The 22,333-nt window shown below is 33.3% G+C and overlaps 1 protein-coding gene across 18 annotated transcripts in view; it reads left to right on the forward strand.

Annotated features, from left to right (window-relative positions):
- Positions 1-22,333, forward strand: part of SOX6 (SRY-box transcription factor 6) — a 655,048-nt gene that overhangs the window by 286,847 nt on the left and 345,868 nt on the right. For all 18 annotated transcript variants that reach the window (XM_066365360.1, XM_066365351.1, XM_066365321.1 and 15 more), the window contains one exon: positions 12,799-13,006. In XM_066365360.1, coding sequence (XP_066221457.1) covers positions 12,799-13,006 — 208 coding nt within the window. The remainder of the gene's footprint in view (positions 1-12,798; positions 13,007-22,333) is intronic.

Below are 22,333 nucleotides of genomic sequence, written 5' to 3' on the forward strand. Positions count from 1 at the left end.
ACTGAGACAACCAGCCAGGGCCAAGCACCTAGTTCTTTTTAATATTAAGATTTGTGAGGTATGAAGAGCATTCTCTGAATTATTTTTGTGACCCCACCCTCATCATTTAAAATAGACACCTTAGACATGGGTAAATAATCAAATCAATATTTCTTTTGGAGGGTCTAAGTACTACCTCTTTTCCTAGTGGAGCTTAGCTACCTTGCCTTTTTCCTAAGAGTTTTGTATCTTATTTTCTATTTTTACTGAAGCTACTCTGATATCCTTGAATCACTGTAGACCCCTCTATGTCCCTACAATGACCCTAGTTTTTGTCTTGAATTAAGGGCAGGTTTCCCAGAAACTGGATTAAAGAACATTTCAGCAGATTGTCTGTATCATACTACATGCTAACACCTGTGTTATACAACTGGTCCCTGGTATCTTGACTCTCCTACTTTCAGGGCTATTTCCTTGTTTTTGGTAGAGGATAGGGAGATATTTTTACTTTACCTCCTTTGCTTCAGTTTAATTATGATGTCTGGGGTGGACAAACCCAAAGTTCTCTTCATTATTTCTCATTTGAATGTTGCTTATACAAAATGGGTTTCTGATGAACTGACTGGTATCTGGATTCTGTGATGAACATATAATTTAAGCTTCTATGATAAATTTCAAGTCACTTAAAACATAGCTGCTTTGCTGATTATATATGAAAAACACAAAGTTATGTTTTATATGTGTACTCTGAAATGTCTTGGAAATGGGGAAGAAGACAATTGCTCAGGAGGATAGCAGGAAGATAATAAACTTGACATTAGAGTAAGTAGTTACCTTTTAAGAAAAGCTCCATGAAATCATCCGAGACTCTCCATGCATAGAAACTTGTCTACTAATACTTCTCCAACTTCTGCATAATCATGCTCCTTCTTTCCTAAAGCCTTAAATTGTCAAAAACAAAAACAAAAACAACAGACACATTCTTTTGAATCAGTGGAAATATTTTCCCTGGGGTTATTTAGGAAAGGATGTTACCTCATAAAAGGCCTGTGTTTATTTCTGCTACTAATTTTCTGTAACCTTAGGGAAGTCACTTCATATTTCCTGAGTTCAGTTTCCTCGTCTCAAAAATGAAAGATTTGAACAAGAAACACCAAGTTTCTTGCTAGTTTTAAATTTCTTGGTTTCAAGGTTAAAATTGTCTTAGCCAACTCAACCTAGCCTGGTAGTGTTGTTTAGGTTAAATATTGTATTAAAGTTTAAATACTAATGAATTTCCAGATGAAAGTTAGGCACATGAATGAGTTAATAGTTCAATAACCTTGATAAAAATGTTGTTCCATGTGTTGGGAAATTCACTGTCAGGCAGGCCCCACTTAAAGCTCTTCTTACTGTTATATTACCAAAAAGTTATAAAGTGTTCTCATCCATAAGACTGCCCATCCCTTGGCATTATATCTTTAAAGTAAGATATCTCTAAAGCTGTGATTGTGTGCCTTCATTCTTTGTTATTTAGGCAGTATTGAGCACAATCAGTTCAGGGCACTACTGTTTAAGAGAGCTAGGGAAACAGATTGGAACATGCTCAGGGGAGAATGATCAGGATGGCTGAACCATGTCTTACGAGGAAGAAATAAAGAAAATGTATGTTTTACCTAGAAAAAGATACTAGTGAACTAGTGAAAAGATAATAGCTGTGTGTATGTATCAAAAGTGCTGCTTTTCTAAATGTTTCCATGCGTTGACGGAATAGGACTCATATTCTTATAAGTAAGAATATTTGAGAACCCTTCAAAGATAGAATTGACTGCTCTGAGAGGTGTAAAATCCTCTATCAGTGGAGGTGTTTCAGGAGAGACAAAAATGTTGCTTGTCAGGGAAATTGCAACAGCCATAATCATTACCACCAGCATGATTTAATGAACTGTTACTATGCTACTGTTTTGTTTTTTATTAATGTAATTTTCATAACAACACTATGAGGTAGGTTTTGTACTGCTGTTATTATCACTTCCATTTTATAGATGAGGAAATTAAGGCACAGAGAGATTATGTAACTTGTCTGGAGTTATATGGGAGATAGATGGAAAAAGTATTTAACTAGAAAATCTGGCCCAAAGCGCCTATACTTGTTAACAATTATACTACCTTTTCTTGTACTAGGGATTCAAATACTAGATGGGGTTGAGTAATTGAATTTTTAAGGATCTTTTAATCTTGACACTTGATTCTGTATGTGAGGTTGATGATATGTAGATGATGCAAGGCTCTTTTATATGATTGTCTTGACAGTTTGGAGATTTTAATATTTTTCTATATTTACTCTGTTCACTATATTTACCTCCATTTATTAACTATCATGGTGATGAGACCATTTACAAAAACTATTGTCTTGTAACTTTTTTCTTTGAATCCAAACATTTCTAAAACTATGACCTCTTCTCCTTAGACTTTTGGAGTCATGACACTTCAACAAATATTGGTAAAAAAAAAATCTATATTCTAACACTTGAATAAATTTATTGCTGTTGAGTATAATAATAAAATAAAGTGGCATGATGTTATTCCAACTTTGAGAATAATATATAAATTTAATATATTCTACCAAGTATCATTTTTAATAAGAGAGAAAAAGAATACACTTTATTTAACTATTAGAGCAAATGATACTTTTATCGGAAATAAATTGTTGGTACTTGGAGCCAAATTCAGTATTTTCATTTGTGTAAGCTTTTTAAACCAATGCTTTTCCTTAAAATATATCACATTAGAGAAAAAAAATACTTTTTCCTCTGAGAAAGAACTTATAAATGTTAGCAATTTAATTTTCAGCATATTAAAAAGGTTAGATTTCCTTTGTTAGCAAGAAGTTATTAGAACCTAGATTAGATAAAGCTTTTCAGTCAGTCACTCCATAATGCCACAGTAGAATGCCTCTCATAACACACAGTCCCAGGTAGTTTTTGTTCAGTCCAAAAAAAAATTGTTTAAAGCAGGAAATCAGAAAAAGCAGTACATATAGTATATATATAACTTAATATATAAATCACTGACATAGTTGAGTTCCCAGTACATGGTGATTCAAAAGTAACAAAAACAACTTTTAGTTGGTTTTATTATTGTTTTAATTTCTTTACAGACATTGCATTCCTTAATTCCCTTCAATAGAAGACTAGCAGGAACATATTCATAGTTGAACAAATTGGGTTACTTACTCATTGCAGTAGGGAGAACACACGCCATAGAAAACCACAAAATGTCTTAGTAAGAAAGTGTTCAAAACCATTTTTAGGATTTGGACTTTATTTGAGTGATTTTGGGTAGGTCTAAGGAAACAAATCTATGATTGGTATCTCAATAAAACATCTTTAGGGAGGCAGAGTAGAGTGAGATAAAGCTATACTTTGAGAGACAATATAACTAAAATGAGAAAGCAAAACAAAAATGACAACATGCAGTGCAATAAGAATAAACACATTTAATATCTTTTTTAAAGATTTTATTTATTTATTTTAGAGAGGAGAGAGAGAAAAGGGTGGGAGGAGGAGCAGGAATCGTCAACTCCCATATGTGCCTTGACCAGGGAAGCCTAGGGCTTCCAACCAGCAACCTTAGCATTCTAGGTGGATACTTTATCCACTGTGCCACCACAGGTTAGGCAACACACTTAATATCAGCCTGGCTAATGGGTTGAGGAAAGAGTAACAGAAGATAGTATTTTGTCCCTGCAGTTAGATTGGGCAGCAGAAAGAGAAGTTGATTCATACACCTGCTTAGAGAGTCCATTTCTGATAATTTCTCCCAACATTAATGACTTCTGCCTGTATGTGGGTTTCCACTCCATTATGTAGGAATGGTCAGAAATGGTCTCCGGCCTATCGTCTCTGACTTTCTCAAATCTTAACATCTTATCTGACTTTTGCAACTTCAGCCTGCCACTCTCCTCTGTTCACAGTACAGCTGCTTGTTTTTTTTTGTTTGTTTGGGTTTTTTTGGGTTTTTTTTTTTTTTTCTTTCTTTTCTGAAGCTGGAAACGGGGAGAGACAGTCAGACAGACTCCCGCATGCGCCCAACCGGGATCCACCCGGCACGCCCACCAGGGGGCGATGCTCTGCCCCTCCGGGGCGTCGCTCTGTTGCGACCAGAGCCACTCTAGCGCCTGGGGCAGAGGCCAAGGAGCCATCCCCAGCGCCCGGGCCATCTTTGCTCCAATGGAGCGTCAGCTGCGGGAGGGGAAGAGAGAGACAGAGAGGAAGGAGAGGGGGAGGGGTGGAGAAGCAGATGGGCGCTTCTCCTGTGTGCCCTGGCTGGGAATCGAACCCGGTTCTTCTGCACGCCAGGCCGACACTCTACCACTGAGCCAACCAGCCAGGGCATACGGCTGCTTGTTCACGCTCCTGGTCTAGGTGCAGTTGGCAATCCAGAGAAATCAGAGCACTAGTGTTCTCTAGCTGCTGCTGGACAAAATGAAGATAATCCATATGTAGTTAGGGTGAGTGGAAATTGATAATATCTCTAGAAAAAGCTAATTTCAAGTGGTAAGGTTATTGGAGATATGTGAGGCCAGGTCTCTGTAGGATTAGTTTGGGATGGCTTCAAAGAGAAGGTGATTTTTGAGCATTAATATTGAAAAGAATAATGTAGTTTAGTATTTATCATTTCACTTAGATGAACGAGTATAAATAAAAGCCTAAAAATGGTGCCAGTGGTTATCATGACTGTATTTTCAGAAATGAAAATTGAAACAAAGGACAATTGAACAAGAGATGTTAGAATTTAATAATGAGTAGTTATCATTTATTAAGTAATAAAATGATAGGCACTGTCCTAAATGCTTCATATATTATTCATTCCTCCCAGCACCTGTTTGAGAATATAATTATAACTCCATTCTATAAAGATGCAGAGTTTAAACTCCCATGTGGGCAAGCCTTAGTACTCACTATTGAACAGAACACACTGACAGTTTACAGGGCATGACTTTCCAGGTGAGGTTAGAAACTGTGATGCAGCCTTCATCTGGCTCTTTCTGGGGATATGCACTTTTGGAAGTCGGTACTACCATGTAAGAAGTCCAGCTAGTTTGAAGCCAACATACTGGAGAGAAAATATCATGTGGAGAGATCACACAGAGATAAAGGAAGATGTCTAAGGAACCCCCGACTTCAGCCCTGAGCTTTTGAAGGTTTACCTCTGGGAGTAAAAAAGCCTTTGAGATGATTCCAACCTTAGCCACTGACTTAAGGCAACCTCATGAGAGATCTTGAGGCAGAGCCAATCAACCCAGATGCTCCTGAATTCCTGACCCACAGATACCATAAAAGATAATTATTGTTTTAAACAATGAGTTTTAGGATGATTTTTATAAAAGAACAAATAACTAATTTTATTCATTTATTGTTACTTGTGTAACAAATAGATCACTGATTTATTTAAAGCCCTGTAGAATGGGAAAAGCATTGGATATGGCATCAGAAAATCTACATTTAGATTTTAACTCTGCCAGTTATACTTTGTGTTGTGGGGAAGCCACTGACTCTCTGAGTGTTACTTTTCTTCCTGCTGAAAATGAAGATATAGAATTTTGTATTCAGTTATTGGCAGCCCCTTTCTAGAACAGTATCTAGAGACTAGAATGCATCAGGGGAGAAAGACAAAGGGCCTGTAAATGACATTAAACATGTGTAAGCAACTGGAGGAGTTTCACATAGAAAAGGACTTTAATTTAATGCTTCCTTTACGATGGTTTAACAGCTCTGATAGGAAAGAGAAAATAAGTTGATTTCGTGTACCTTTTGAGAGCAAACAGGAAACAATGGTTGATAATAATAAAGATCTATATTGTAGCTGATAAAAGATACACTTTTAAATAATTAAATTTTTAAAAAAATGTTAGAGCCCTCAACTACAGAAACACCAATGAAAGAAAGCTAGGTTACTTTTTCTGGGTTTAGTACAAGTAAACTAATATACTAACTTTTTAGAGATCTCCAAGAAGTCCAAACTCTATTCTAACTCTATTCTCTTAAATTTATTTTTATGTTTCCTCCAAGCATCTCTCTGTTATTTAAACATATGTTCTGGTGCCAGGTGGGTATTGGACTTGTTGAGGGGAGATCACTCAGTAAGTTATATAACTTCCTAACTACTACTACTATGCTATATACACCTGAAACTAATTAAATTAGTTATTAATTGTTACACAAATAAGAACTGTAATTTAAAAATTAAATTAAATTAAAAAATTTAATACCCCAAATAAAAAAAACAGTATGTTCATCAGTTATAAATTAGAAAATAGATAAGCAGAAAATGGAATAAAACTCATCAATAATATCATCACTAATTAGCAATCACTATAAATGTTTTGATGAGTACCTTCCTAGGTTTATTCTGTGTGAGTGTGGCCACGCTTACCCTTATGCACACAAATAACACAATTCAAGTTATGTATTCGATGTAACAGTATATCTTTTTTTCCATTTGGTATGTCTTGTAAATAAATTATTTCTACAATATTTTGGTATTTATATTTAACTTTGAAAATAGTGTTTATTTTCTATTTAAAAGTATTATTTATTATAGAACATTTGAAGAATATAGAGAACTTTGAAAAGAAAATAAAAACTACCTATTCTTCCAACACTCAGAAAAACGTTAATTTTATTGGATATTCCAATGTCTTTTCCTCTGTAAATAATTTTTTTAAAATGTATATAGATGTTTCTAACATACTTTTCATTAACAATAATTATGAATATTCTCACATCGTTAATTTTTTTTTGCAAAAACATGACTCAATAATTTTAAATTATTCTGTCATGTGTATAAAACCATAATGCCTTCAAATAATCTCTAGAATTGGACATGCAAGTTGCCTCTAATTATTTCTCACTATAAACAGTCCTGTATTCAACACGTATAATGTTGTTTTTAATGGCCATGTGGTATTCCATTGTGTAGCTATATCATCTTTTATTAAACAAATCCCTTATTTTTTAATATCTCATTTCTCAGTATTTTGCTTAAATGACAGTCCTGTCATAGTTAGAGCAAATTGTTACCCTTATTTTTAATTTTTTATTATTTTTGACATATTTGGTGAGTAGTTGTTTCAAGTTTTCAACAACTAACATTTTAATGCTCTAGAAAAATATAGAAGCATGAGAAATAGCCCCAATCCTTCAAAAGTTAACATTTAATTATAAATATAACTAATACATGCAAAATATTAATTAATAATTTATTCTAGTATTTTATTAAATGCTAAGTTTTGTGGTTCTGATTAAGTGCTTCAATGTGTAGTTTGTGGGTAAATAGGAGAATAGTGAGGCTCAGCATAGTCAGAGAGGACTTCGAGGATGAAATGCAGTGTGATCTGAGCTTTGAAGAGTGGGTTGAGTGTGTAGTCAAAGAGGATGTGGAACATTATAGGGGAAAGTAACAAGACACTCAAAGGCTCAAAAATTTGAATACATTTGATGTATATTCATAGTACCATGAGAAGGCTTTTAAATTGACCATCCTTTTAATATTTCCACAGTCAGTTTTGAATAACACCTTCTGAAAAAGTTGCAGCAATATTATTTTAATATATTTTTTCCCAGTTTTACTGAGATATAATTGACATATAACTTTTTATTAGTTTAAGGTGTACAACATAAAGATTTGACATATGTATGCATTGTGAAGTTATTACCACAATAATTTAATATCCATCACCTCACATGTTTTTTAATTGAGGTTCAGTTGACACATGATGTTATATTAGTTCAGGTGTACAGCATAATGAATCAATATTTGTATATTTTGTGAAATGATCATCACAATAAGTCTAGTTAACATCTGTCACCATATGTATATATGCTTTGTTTTTATTTTTATTTAAAAAATTGAAAAATTGTATTGATTTATTAGGGTGACATTGATTAATAAAATTATATGGGTTTCGGGTGTACAATTCAAAAACACACCATCTGTAGACTGTATTCTGTGCTCACCACCCCAAGTCAACTCTCTTTCCTTCATTTATTCCTCTTAACCCTCTTCTACCTGCCCCCACCCTTTTCCTCTTGTAATCCCCATACTGTTGTCATGTCTATGAGGTTCTTTTTGTGCTTGTTTTTAATATTTACTTTTCTATTCCTTCAGGTACAAAAACATCTTAATTAAATATCCTTAATTTGTGAAAATTGCTTGTCTTTTCTAGAACCTTTACTTAATTACTTTGTTTTTATACTAGTGGGTACTTTTTCAGTCTTCTAATATAATTTTTATACTGTGTTTAATTGATTTCCAGTGAAATACTCTTTAGATAATCTGAATCAACATTACTTTCTTTATTCCTTGTTTTGGGACTGAGATTCTTTTTATTAATATTTTTGAAAAAATATTTTTTTACTGTTAGGTTTGGTGGAGACCACTGAGATTAAGGGTTGAAAGAAAACAAATTTATAGTAGATTTCCTTTGAATGGACTAATGCTTACTCAGTGCCCCATATGCTCTACTCTATGTGTTGCTCATGTATTCAGTCATGTTAAACAGTGGTTGTTTTTACAATAAAGGTCAAATGAAGAGAGGTAATCTCCTTTATGTTATTTTTAGAATCACAACTAACCAGGCTTCCTAAAATTGTTTATAATTATATCTGCATTATAACATTAAGGCAAAGCACATTTCTTTCATTGCTTTCTTAGGGATCGATGTTTCTTAAAGTGGGGTGCATCAGAATTAAAAGAACTGTGATCAGAATCACTTGGAATGTTCACCAAAATTTATATTCTTGAGTTCTACTCTTTGGGGTATGAGAAGATTTGAGGAACTGCATTCTAGCATATTTGCCAGGAATTTTATATTGAAGTTTGAGAATGACTGCTTTAGGGAAATACTGTCTCAAATCTCTCTACAGTTGTGCTGCAGCGAAATGCATCAAGACTCAATAGATACTATTATTGGAAAGCTTGCCACAATTGGCATTTCATAATACATGTTTTGTTTTTGGAAATTACAGAATAAGTTAAGTTTTAATTTTTTTATTTTTAAAGAAAATTTCTTTGTCAAATCTTTTTTTCTAATTTGGCATTATTGCTTTTTATCCAACAGTAATTTCTTCATTGTAAGAGTTTGGATTTGTGTGTCCCCTTCCTCAGATCAATTACCTATAAGCTTCCATTCATAAAAGGCCAATATTTCTTAAATTTTACAAAGTTCATAAAGTGAGGGTCAGAAACAGTAAACTTTTCCCCTCTCTATTGTTCCTAAAAATGGTATAAAATACACAACTTAACACCGTTTATGATTTCTTTCCCTGGTTATCTTGGTGCCTTGGTGACATATTACATGTAGTTCTTGCGGCTTTCATGGAGAAATCATGACCTTTCATCATCTTGCTCTGTTCTTGGTAGAGTTGAGCCACTTTGTACAGATCATGGGGCTGAGGACAGTGTGGGTCATCAATGTGGGAACCATGTTAATGTCTGTGGTGCAGGATGGCAGTAACCACATTCCCACGAGTAAAACAAGAAACATAGTTGACCTATTAAGCGAGTAAATAAGACTGAAATTAGTCCTGAGAGAAAAAAGTGGTAATGTATGGAGCTTAAGTGCTTTAAGGACAACTTAAAGTTATTACTCAGGCTGGAGAGCCACCCCTACCATCTTTCAAGTTATGGAAAAATTTGCTTTATTGGTCAGTGGTGAATCATTTGTAGGTAACCACTTCCACGTAACTGTTGTTTTGACTTGGTTTTTAATCCCTTAAGTTGAATCAGAGTTTTTGCTTTTGATTTATAAGGACTAGTTTGTATTTGAAATGAAAGTGACAGAAGCATGATTGATCAAATGGTTATTATCAATTCAAAAACACTAGATCAGATTTCTGATAGGGACACTATTAAGAGGTCAAAATGGCTTTTGCAAATACATCTCAGTTTTTGTTTGCATGAAGTGAAGAATGAAGAGGCCATTCCAAAAATCCATGTACTGAGCATGATTAGCATCTAAAGCATTTCCTATACATCACTTCATGGAATTATTGTGAACATTAGTGAAATACAACATTTTTCTTGGGGAAGGAAGAGATCTAGGATCAAGGTAAAGAGGTGGTCTCCCACCTATGTGTGAAATCATATAGTTCTTAGCTTTTTCTGGTTCACTTATTTCACTCAGTATAACGTTCTCAAGGTCCATCCATGTTGTTGTAAATGGCACTATGTCATCATTTTTTGGGCTGAGTAATATTCCATTGTATATATGTACTACATCTTCTTTATCCATACCTCTATGAAGGGACACTTTGGTTGTTTCCATGTCTTGGCCACGGTGAACAATTCTGCGATGAACAGAGGGGTGCATGTGTCCTTACGTACCAATGTTTTTGAATTTTTGAGGTAGATACTGTGGGATATAAAACTTGAGAATCATGGACATAGATAAAAGTGAACTGGTTACCAAGGGGGAGGAGGATGAGGGGGGAGGCGCGTGGGGGAAGGGTATAAAGAGGGACAAATATAAGACGATGGAAAATGATTTGACTTTGGGTGATGGGTATACAACATAATCAGCAGTTCAAATGCTATAGAAATGTTTACCTGAGACCTATGTTTTCTTATTGATCAATGTCACCCTGTTAAACTTAATTTTCTAAATAAAATTTAAAAAATAAGAGAGACGTTTTCTTTCCTGCCCTGCCCCATTATCCTTTTCACTTTACTTCAGTACAAATGTAACGAGCATTTGCTCTGTGATAGACATTGTGCTAACAGTGGAAATGCGGAAAAGATTAAGATTTTGCTCACAATATTTTTTAACAGCTTTATTAAGATATAAGATACAGGCCCTGGCCGGTTGGCTCAGTGGTAGAGCATCCGCCTGGCATGCAGGAGTCCTGGGTCCCATTCCCAGCCAGGGCACACAGGAGAAGCGCCCATCTGCTTCTCCACCCCTCCCCCTCTCCTTCCTCTCTGTCTTTCTCTTCCCCTCCAGCAGCCAAGGCTCCATTGGAGCAGAGTTGGCCCCAGGCACTGGGGATGGCTCTATGACCTCTGCCTCAGGCACTAGAATGGCTCTGGTTGCAACAGAGCGACACCCCAGATGGGCAGAGCATCGCCCCCTGGTGGGCATGCCGGGTGGATCCCGGTTGGGCACATGCGGGAGTCTGTCTGACTGCCTCCCTGTTTCCAACTTAAGGAAAAAAAAAAAAAAAGATGTAAGATACATAATTTACCCATCTGAGGTATACAATTCTGTTTTTTTTATTTTTTTACTATAGTCACAGACTTCACTATATTCAATTTAGTTTAAGACTCATAGCATATTTTACTAATTATATTTTTAAGTCCAGAGTGGGGAAAATCCTCCTTGGCTTCATTCCTAAGTCTGCTCCTTCCATCAGACTAACGACACCGACCATTTATTAAACACCACTGCCTAAGAGGTCAGCATGGTGTCCAGTTACTTTATAAATGTTATCTCATTATATGCTCCTAATAACCCTAAAAATATATTTTATTCCTACCTTTTATATAATGACAATAATACCTATATACCTAGCACTTATTGAGCACAATTATTGTCTCATTTAATATATGTGAAAACTTCTCTAGATTGATTCCATTTTTCTTTTTTCTTCTTCCCACTAGTTATTAACTCTGTAGTTTTTGCCTCCTGCTTCTTTCTCTAGTTCTTGAAGCCTGCCAGGCTTCTTTGCGAAGTTGGAGAGAAATATAGAAGCAGTTAAGATGTTCAAGCTTCTGATGAGAATCACAAAGGCTAAATGGTTTATTTATTCACTTTTTTATTTATTATTTTATTTTTATTGAAGAGAGACTACCCGGACACAGACAGATATGGCAAACGCAAGACTACTGACAGGCTATGGCCAAATAGTAGTTGCTCTCAACCCTCAGTTCTGATTTAGAGAGATATAGAAACATGTTTTTTCTATAAACTTTTAGGTATCTATTATTTTAAATCTAAGATTTATTCTTCCTCCTTACAGATAGATCTATCTCTTTTTACCAGTTAGCCAAGTTCTCTGTACTGTGAAGTAATTCTTGTGGAAATGTTTCTGTAATAAACTTTTTCCTATGTAAAGAAGCAAACATAAACACAAGCCATTTTTAAATGCCACATGAAAAAACGTGTCTGACTCTGTGCTAAAGTATCAATAGCAAAAGTAAGGAGAAGAAAGGGGTTTCTGTAACATTTGACAGATGTACAGCTAGGAAAATAAAATGATTCTCCCCAAACCCTAGCACACAAAAATATTCAGGTTAGTTAACTTTCTGGCACTGACTTAGATACTTTATATATTTTCTGGTGAACAATTAACTGTGGTTATTGAAGCTAATTTCTCGACTGTTTCTAAATTCAAGGATGATAACGTTTTTGTGATGTATATAGATATATATTTTTAGGATGGGGAAAGAAGAACATTGCTAATAAAACTGCCAATTAAAAGAAAAACTTTACCAGTTCTAATAATTAATAATTGAGCCTGAATTATTTTAAATGAAGGCTATAAGTGAGTAAGAAATTGAAAAAAATAAAAAAGAAATTGAATTGTCCATTTGAAAGTTGTTTTTGAACAACTTAGCTGCTTTCTATGTATAAAAAATAAACAGTTTGAACCTGCAATTTCAGGTTAGTTCCTTTGATAATTGCATCTTTAATGTTTAGTATTTTTTAAGCAGAGACAGTTAATATATTTTATTTGTCCATCTAAGCATCATATATGCATCATTTTGAGTTTGGGATTTTTTTTCCAACGATATGCAAAAGCAAGTATTCTAATGTTTTATTTTATTTTCTTGTTCTAGGAGTCAGAGAATAATAAGTTATGTTCCCTATATTCCTTCCGAAATACCTCTACCTCACCACATAAGCCTGACGAAGGGAGTCGGGACCGCGAGATAATGACCAGTGTTACTTTTGGAACCCCAGAACGCCGCAAAGGGAGCCTTGCCGATGTGGTGGACACACTGAAACAGAAGAAGCTTGAGGAAATGACTCGGACTGAACAAGAGGGTATGTGTGGCCTTCCCTGTTGGGCTTTATTCTTTTAAAGATTCCATGCTATAAAACAAACAAACAAACAAACAAACAAAAAAACGGGTGCAATTCAAGGGCCAGAGAAGTGAATAATTAGCACTGGTTAGGAAAAAGTTATTCAGAGGTTACCATGGTGATGGCAGACTGTGATCCATTAGGAGTGTTAAGCAGATAGCTCCATTTTTGTAAAACTTTATGTTTTTTTATTTTGGTCCTTATAATAACAAATCAAGATTTTAAACAGATTGTAAACCTTACCCTGAAAAAAGGTATTACAAGAATTTTTTCAGCTGCGACTTTATTTTAAATTTTTTTCTCTGTATTATTTCCTTTTGATAGATAGTATTTTATTATTAAAATATCAACTGCTTAAAAAGCAAAAAGAAAACCCAAAACAATTTATTTCTCCTGATTTTTATATATGTTGTTATTTTACCTTCCAATGTTGTAGAATTGGGAACTGAGGGTTTTCTTTTTCTTTTTCTTTTTTTTTTTTTTTTTTAGGGAATTGAGGGTTTTTAATATTAATGCTAAATGCTCAAGGGGGAAGTGCTTTGACTCATGACATCTACTCTAATATCCCACCTTCACCTTCTCTACTCTCTCCACAAGAATCCACTTAGGTTCAAATATGTCCTAAAAAACAGATGAAAGACTCTTTAATAATATTTTTCAGTTAAATAAGTCAAGTCTAAGTGATTGCTATAATATGTATGTTCTTTCATTTTTTATGTACAGATTTTAGACTTTAAAATGTAGGGTAATTAATGGTTCTGGATTTATTACTAACATTGTAAGTTAAATTTAAACCTCTGTGGCTCTATAGGGAAATGGGGATTTGATATAAGGGAATTTTTCATGTAACTTAATTTTATTCCTTCAAGGGCTCAGAAGTTTAAAAACTTTCAAATTAATTTTTGTGGATATGTTCAGCAATTTTTGTGGAAGTTTCTAAAATGTATTACATGCTTGTCTGTCTTACTAGCCACACTATATAGCATAAAATGTAAATATTATTTGATGACTTGGGGTCATGATGCAGTAGATTATGAACTTCAATTAATCTACCAATTAATGTGATTGTGGATAAATTCTATAATCTCCTTGAGCCACAAAATTAAAACTTTGATATAGCACCAATACCTGACTTGGTAACTCAAACATTTTGAGAATTAACTATAATAATATAAAAGTCTCTTTTGAACTGCAAACTACATAAATTTGAGGTATTATGATGATTATCATATTATGAATGTAGTTATTTTATCATGCTATCATGGAATGGTGCCTTCAGAGATAATTGGAATAATTAGGACTGTGTGGCTTTATAGTTATTTCTTTGCAATTATGAAACTTTGGAGTTCTTGTGTCTGCTTGATGATATAAATATATTTTTCAGCATGTGTGTGTGTGTGTGTGTGTGTAATTTCTATTTTTTTCTATTAATCTATAAATCATGAATTTAGATGATGACATTTTGGACTATATTTAAACTACAAACAAATATGTCTGGGTGAATCATTGAGAGATTCTAGGTAATAGAAATGATCTTCAGTGCATGGACCTCGTGCTGACTCTTCTGACTGCTCAGACTTTACTTTCTACATTCTTGTCTAAATCTGGAATAACTGAGGCTGCCAGATCAATAAACTCTGAATAAGCGATATTGCCAGATTAGTTTTATGACTCACCAGAAAGATGGTTTTAATTCTATAAGGAAGTGGTTTTCAAAATACATTGGAGAGCTCCTTCGCATAAAAATAAATTGATTTGTGATGACTTCTTTTTTTGTCTAGATTGCTAGGGAATTTTCATTTAAAAAGTTTTCCCCATCGATTTAGGTGGGGGACAGGAGAGAGACAGAGAGAGAGAGAGAGAGAGAGAGAGAGAGAGAATAGAATCAACTCACTGTTCTACTTATTTGTTCCATTTAGTTGTGCACTCATTGATTGTTTCTCTCATGTGCCATGAACAAACCTGCGACCTCACTATGAGCTGGGTTGACTATCTATTGAGCCACCCAGCCATAGCCGCTAAGGAGTTTTAAATAATTTTTCTCTTGCAAGTAATGGTTAGTTTTATATTCTTCTTTTTTATTACTGTTATAGATTTGGTGGAAGAGAGACATTTAGAAGATGAGACCTTCAGTTTAAGAGTCCTGTATCACTGTATTCCTACTATTAAAGGATGTTTTTTATGAACTTTATAGAATTTTGTTTTATACAATATATATATTTTAGGCATCTGAATTCAGGAATTCTTAGTGTATATTATTGTACCTAATATAGTAAGTACAAATATTAAAAAGTGATAAACATGCTTATTATATTTACAGATGCAACAAATCTGGGAGAAACATTGAATATAATGTATGAAAGAAATAAAACAAAAGTTTTGACAAACTGAAAACAAACACTCAAGTCTAACCATTAAGTTAAACTTTAATAGATTGTATTGTGACCCAAACTCCTAGCTGCATAAGTAATTACTGAAGGAAATTCAAATAGCGGACACATGAATAATAATAATAATAATAATAATAAAAGCCTGTGAGTTTAAGGTGACAGAAAGCGCAATAGACTTAGCATGGTGAATACTGCTAAAAAATTGCCAGTGCTATCTCAGTCAGCATTACTAGAATTACAGTATGTAGCAAAAAGATGGAACTCCCTGTTCAATATAATGCACCTGAATTATTGTGTGGAGTTGAGAATTACCATACTTTAAGAGGGACTCAAAAGTATTCACAGAGAAGGACGATTGACATGATAACAGATGGAAAATTATGTAATAAGAAGAATGGTTGAAAGAACTAGTAAAATTAACCCCAGAGAAAGAAGATCAAGGATGACATGATGGTTGTCTCGAAAGATTAAAGTCATATGGAGGAGTGACTGAATTTATTCTATCTAGCTCCCTGGGGATAAAATGCAGATCAATGATAAGAAGTTACAAGGGACCAGATTATTTTTTATAATAAGACCAACTGTTGAACAGTTGTAGCTGTCCATGTATGGAATAATCTTTTTTGGAAAATAATAAATTGTCCTTGGATGTATGCAGCAATCTTAATTGTATTTTAATAGGGCTATTTAGTAGAGGACAGAGAATTGGTCTTTTTCCAGGGCTAGGACTATGAATTTTTATGAATAATATGTTTATACAATATTCTATAGTATATAGTATATTTTTATAGCCCCAATAAAGAACTAGATGGTATCATGCTTATTTTTCTTTATTTTTTTTTTCTTATTTTGCAAAGTGCTGTATTGGAACTGAGAGATTCTTACCTGCTTACCTTTATTTCTCCCTTGTGGATCCCTTTGTATTCTAGTGAAATCTATAAGTCCTTCCTTATTTTATTTTTTTGTTGGTTGTTTTGGATTTTTAAAAAAATATTTATTGAATTTATTGGGGTGACATTTGTTGATAATTATACAGGTTTCATATGCACAATTCTATAACACATCATCTGAATATTGCATTGTGTGCTCATCACCCCAAGTCTTCTTCCATCACCATCTATCCTTCCTCTAACATCCTCTACCTCCTCCAACCCTTTTCCCTCCTACTATCATTACACTGTTATCTGTTTTATAAGATTTTTTTCTTTGCTTAATCCCTTCACTGTTTTCACCCAGCTCCTTCAACCTCCATCCCCGTTGATAGCTGTTAGTCTGTTCTCCTTATCTTTGAGTCTGTTTCTATTTTGCTTGTTAGTTTATTAGATTACACATGTAAGTGAAATCATATGGTACTTGCCTTTTACTGGCTTATTTCACTTAGCATAATAATCTCCAGGTCCAACCATACTATTACAAAAGGTAAGATTTCATTCTTTTTTATGGCTGAGTATTATTCCATTGTGTAAATGTACCACAACTTTTTTATCCACTCATCTACTGATGGGCACTTGGGCTGTTTCAAAATCTTGGCCATTATAAATAATGCTGCAATGAACATAGGAGTGAGTGTTTAACAAACAATCCAATTAAAAAATAGGCAAGGGATCTGAATAATCACTTCTCCAAAGAAAACGCATAGATGGCTAATATACATATAAAAAGATTCTCAAAGTCACTAATCATCAGAAAATGCAAATTAAAACCACAATGAGGTTTCACCTCATACCTATCAGAATGGTATCTTCAATAAATCAACAAACAATAACTGTTGGTGAGGTTTTGAAGGAAAGGGAACCCTCTTGTACTGTTGATGGGAATGCAGATTGGTTCAGCCACTGTGGAAAGTAGTGTTATTTCAAAAAATTTAAAATGGAAATGACCTACAACACAATGATTCCACTTCTGGAACTATAACTGAAGAATTCCAAAGCACCAATTTGAAAGAATATAGGTCCTTTCTTATTTTAAATGCATAAAGTAAAATCCATGTACATAATTATAGAGAAAATAAATTACATTAAAATTTTAAATCTTAATTTTTGTGATAAAGTAGAAAGTGCTCCATTACTATTTCATTAAAAAATAAGATCTAATGGAAAGATTAAAATATAATTTTGAAGTAGTGATAAGCATGTGATAGTTTTAGATATCACTTCAAGTACAATTTTATAAAATATATTATGAATCTACTGGTTACAATGTTATAGATACTATGATTATTTTATAATTTGTTGCCCACATTCATGATTTAAGGAAAATAAATTTTTAATTAAAGGTTAGTGAAAAAAATTATTTTCATTTGGGTTTACTGACCCCTGAATTTTGTAGATGGATTTTTGAAATCTGTGGACCCTATGTTAAGAACCTCTATGCAACATGATATTAGCCATCAATTTGGCATAAAACAAGTCTCTAAAGAGTTTATGCTCTAGTAAGAAATATATGACATATACAAAATAAAATATAGTTAAGCGTCTATGATATGATAAGTTTCATGAGAGCTATATAAATAAAATGTTATAGGAGTTTACAAGATAGATTGCACCTGCCTGGAAAGCCATGGAAAGCTTCTATAGGGAAATGGGTCTTAACTGAACTTACAGAATGAAGGGACTTATATATAAGCAAAAATGCAGGGAGGTACATTTCAGGCAGAAGGAACAGGTAGAGAAATCTTTAAAACACCCAACAGTTCAGGACCTAATTAAAAGTAATAGAAGAGCAAAATTACAAAAACAGCCAGTGAACAATGAACTCAATAACAGTAAGTACATTCTCATCAAAATTACTTTAAAAGTGAATCAACTAACAGACTGACAGCTGTCAGAGGGGATGGGAATTGGGGAGCTGGGTGAAAAAGGTAAAGGTAAAGCAAAGAAAAAAACCTTTATACACACAAATAACAGTGTGGGATTGTGAGAGGGAAAGCGGGAAGGGAAGCTGGCGGAGGATAGAGGGAGGATAGATGGTGATGAAGGGAGATTTGACTTGGGGTGGTGAACACACAATGCAATATACAGATGATGCATTGTAGAATTGTGCATCTGAAACCTGTATAATTTTATTAACCAATTTCACCCCAATAAAGTCAATAAAATAATAAAAAATAGTAAATGGACTAAATTCTCTAATCAAAAGACATGGAGTGGCCAAATAGATAAATAAAACAAGACCCATCTATATGTGGCCTACAGTAGGCTCAGTTTAGATGTGAGGACACATAGAGACTAAAGGGAAGGAGTGGAAAAAGATATTCCATGCAAATGGAAACCAAAAGAAAGCTAAAATATCTATTTCATTTTATAACAAAAATAAAATTTAAAACAAAGACTGAAGTGAAAGATAAAGATAAGCATTATATAATGATAAAGGGGCCAATCCAACTAGAGGATATAACATGTAACATATATATATATATATAAACCCAATATAGGAGAGCCTAATAAATAAAACAAGTATTAACAAACCTTAAGAGAAAAATAAGCAGCAATACAAAATAGTAGTATATTTTTAATACCCCACTTATATTAATGTATTGATCATCCAGATAGAAAAATCAGTAAGAAAACATCAATCTTAAACAGCACATTAGAACAGATGGACTTAACAGATATACACACAACTTTACACCCAAAAGCAACAGGATACACATACTTTGCAAGTACACATGGAACATTTTGTAGGAAAGATCACAGGTCACAGAACAGTCTTAATAAATTTAAGAGAATGAAATTATATCAAGCATCTTTTCCAATGACATGAAACTTGAAATTAATTACATGAAGAAAACTGGAAAATTCACAAATATGTGGAAATTAAACAGCATGCCTTTGAACAACCAATGGGTCAAAGAAGAAATTAAAAAAAATGAAAAGTACATGAGACAAATAAAAATGGGAAAAGAACATACCAAAACTTATGGAATGCAAGAAAAGCAGTTATAAAAAGGAAGTTCATGGTGAAAAATGCCTATCTCAACAAAGAAGAAAAGTCTCAAATGCACAACCTAACTTTACAGCTCAAAGAAGTAGGGAAAAAAACGGAAGCCCAAAGTAAGTAGAAGGGTGGAAATACCAAAGATTAGAGCAGTAATGAATGAAATAGACTAAAAAGACCATAAAGAAGAACGATAAAACTAAGAGCTGGTTCTCTGAAAGGATAAACAAAAGTGATAAACCTTTAGCTATAATAAAGGAAAAAAAGAGAGGACTCAATTAAATAAAATCAGAATGAAAGAGGAGATGTTACAACTGATACCACAGAAACACAAAAGACTATCAGAGGCTAATATGAACAATTATATTCCAACAAATTCAACAACCCAGAAGAAATTGTATATTTACAGAAACATAAAACTTACACAGACTGAATCATGATGAATTAGAAAGTTTGAACCAACCAATTACTAGTAAGAGGATTGAATCATTAATTAAAACTTTACAACAAACAAAAATTCAGAACTAGACAGCTTCATTGGTAAATTCTACTAAACATTAAAAGAAGAATTAATATCACTTCTCAAAGTCTTCCAGAAAATAGAAGAGGTGGGAACTCTTTCAAACTCATTTTATGAAGCCAGCATTACCCTGACACCAAAACTAGACAATGATGCCACAAGAAAAGAAAATTACAGGCCAATATACCTAATGAACATAAATGCAAAAATATTCAACAAAATACATATTAGCAAACTGAATTCAAGAATACATTAAAGGATCAGATGCCATCCTTTATTTATTCCAGGAATACAAGGATGGTTTAACATCAGCAAATCAGTCAGTGTGATACACCACATTAACAAAATAAAGGATAAAAATTATATGATCATCTCAATAGATGCCAAAAAAGCATTTGACAAAATTCAACATCTATTATAATTTAAAGTATCTGAAAAAGTGTGCATAGAGGAAACATACCTCAACATAGTAAAGGCCATATATGACAAGCCCATGGCTTATATTGTACTCAGTGGTGAGAAGATAGAAAACCTTTCCTCAAAATCAGGAAAAAGACAAAGATGCCTGCCCTCATCATGTTTATTCAATATAGCATTGGAAGTCCTAGCCATAGCAATTAGGCAAGAAAAAGAATCAAATGGTATTTAAACAGGATAAGAAGAAGGAAAACTGTCACTATTTGCAGTTGTTATGATATCATATATAGAAAACTCTAAAAAATTTGTCAAAAAACCTGTTGAATCTAATAAACAAATTCAGTAGAATTGCAGGATATAAAAGCAATATACAAAAAACTTGTTGCCTTTATATACACTAATAATAAACTATCAGAAAGAAAAATAAACAATACCATTTATAATTGCATCAAAAAGAATAAAATTCTTAGGAATAAATTTAACCAAGGATGTGCAAGACTTGTGTATGAAAACTACATGACACTGATGAAAGAAACTGAAAAATACACAAATAAATGAAAAGATATTTGTTCTTATCAATTAGAAGAGTCAATATTGTTAAAATGTCTATACTACTCAAAGCAATTTACAGATTCAATGCAATCTTTATCAAAACTCCAATGGCATTTTTTAAAAATAATTCTAAAATTTGGATGGAGCTACAAAAAAAAAAAAAAAGAACTTAAAAAAGCCAAAGCAATCTTGAGAAAGAAGAACAAAGTTTGAGACATCATGCTCCCTGATTTCAAACTGTATTACAAAGCTGTAATAATTAAAACTGAATAATGTTGGCATAAAAATGCAGATCAATGGAACAAAATAGAGCCCAGAAAGAAGCCATGCATAGAAGTATAATTAATTTATAACAAAAGAGCCAAGAATATGCAATGGGGAAAAGACAGTGTTTTTAACAAATGACGTTGGGAAAACTAGATAGCCACATGCATAAAAATAAAACTCAACCACTGTCTTACACCATACATAAAAATTAACTCAAAATGAATTAATGACAAATGTAAGACCTGAAATTATAAAATTTCTAGAAGATAACATAGGTGATAAGCTCCTTGACCCTGGTTTTGGTGATGATATTTTGAATCTGAAAAAGTATCCAAAGCAAAACTTAGTAAGTGGGAGTTTATCGTACTAAAAAGTTTCTGCACCGCAAAGGAAACCATCAACAAAATAAAAAAACAACTCTTTGAATGTGAGAAAATACTTGTAAATTATATATCTGATAAGGGGCTAGTATCCAAAATGTATAAAGAATTCATACAACTTAATATAAAAAAAAATCAAGCAATCTGATTGGAAAATGGGCAGAAGATCTGAAGACATTTTTCTAAAGAAAACATATGATATCTAACAGTACATGAAAAGATACTCAAAATCATTAATCATAAAGGAAATGCAAATTAAAATCACAGTGAGATGTCACCTCACACCTGTTAGAATGGCTATTATCAAAAACACAAGAAATTACAAGTGTTGGTGAGGATGTATAGAAAAGGGAATCCTTGTTCACTCATTGTAGGAATGTAAACTGGTACAGGCACTGTGGAAAACAGTGTGAAGTTTTCTCAAAAAATCAAAAATAGAACTACCATAGATCTATCAATTTTACTCTGGGTGTTTACCTGAAAATGAAATGAAACAAAACAAAAACACTAACTCAAAATGATATATGTATCCCCATGATTATTGCAGCATTATTTACAATAGTCAACATATGGAAGCAACCTAAGTGTCTATGGATAGATGAATGGATAAAGAAGATGTGGTGTATCTATATACAATATATTAGTCAGACATAAAAAAAAATGAAATCCTGCCATTTACAACAACATGGAGAGAGCTCAAGGGCATTATATGAAGTGAAATAAATCAGAGAAAAATAAAGACACCATTTGATTTCACCTGTATGTGGAATCTAAAAAAAAGAAAAAACCCCACAAGCTCATAGATACAGAGAACACACTGGTGGGG

This window comes from Saccopteryx leptura, chromosome 1 (genome assembly GCF_036850995.1).
Source record: "Saccopteryx leptura isolate mSacLep1 chromosome 1, mSacLep1_pri_phased_curated, whole genome shotgun sequence".
NCBI lineage: Eukaryota > Metazoa > Chordata > Mammalia > Chiroptera > Emballonuridae > Saccopteryx > Saccopteryx leptura.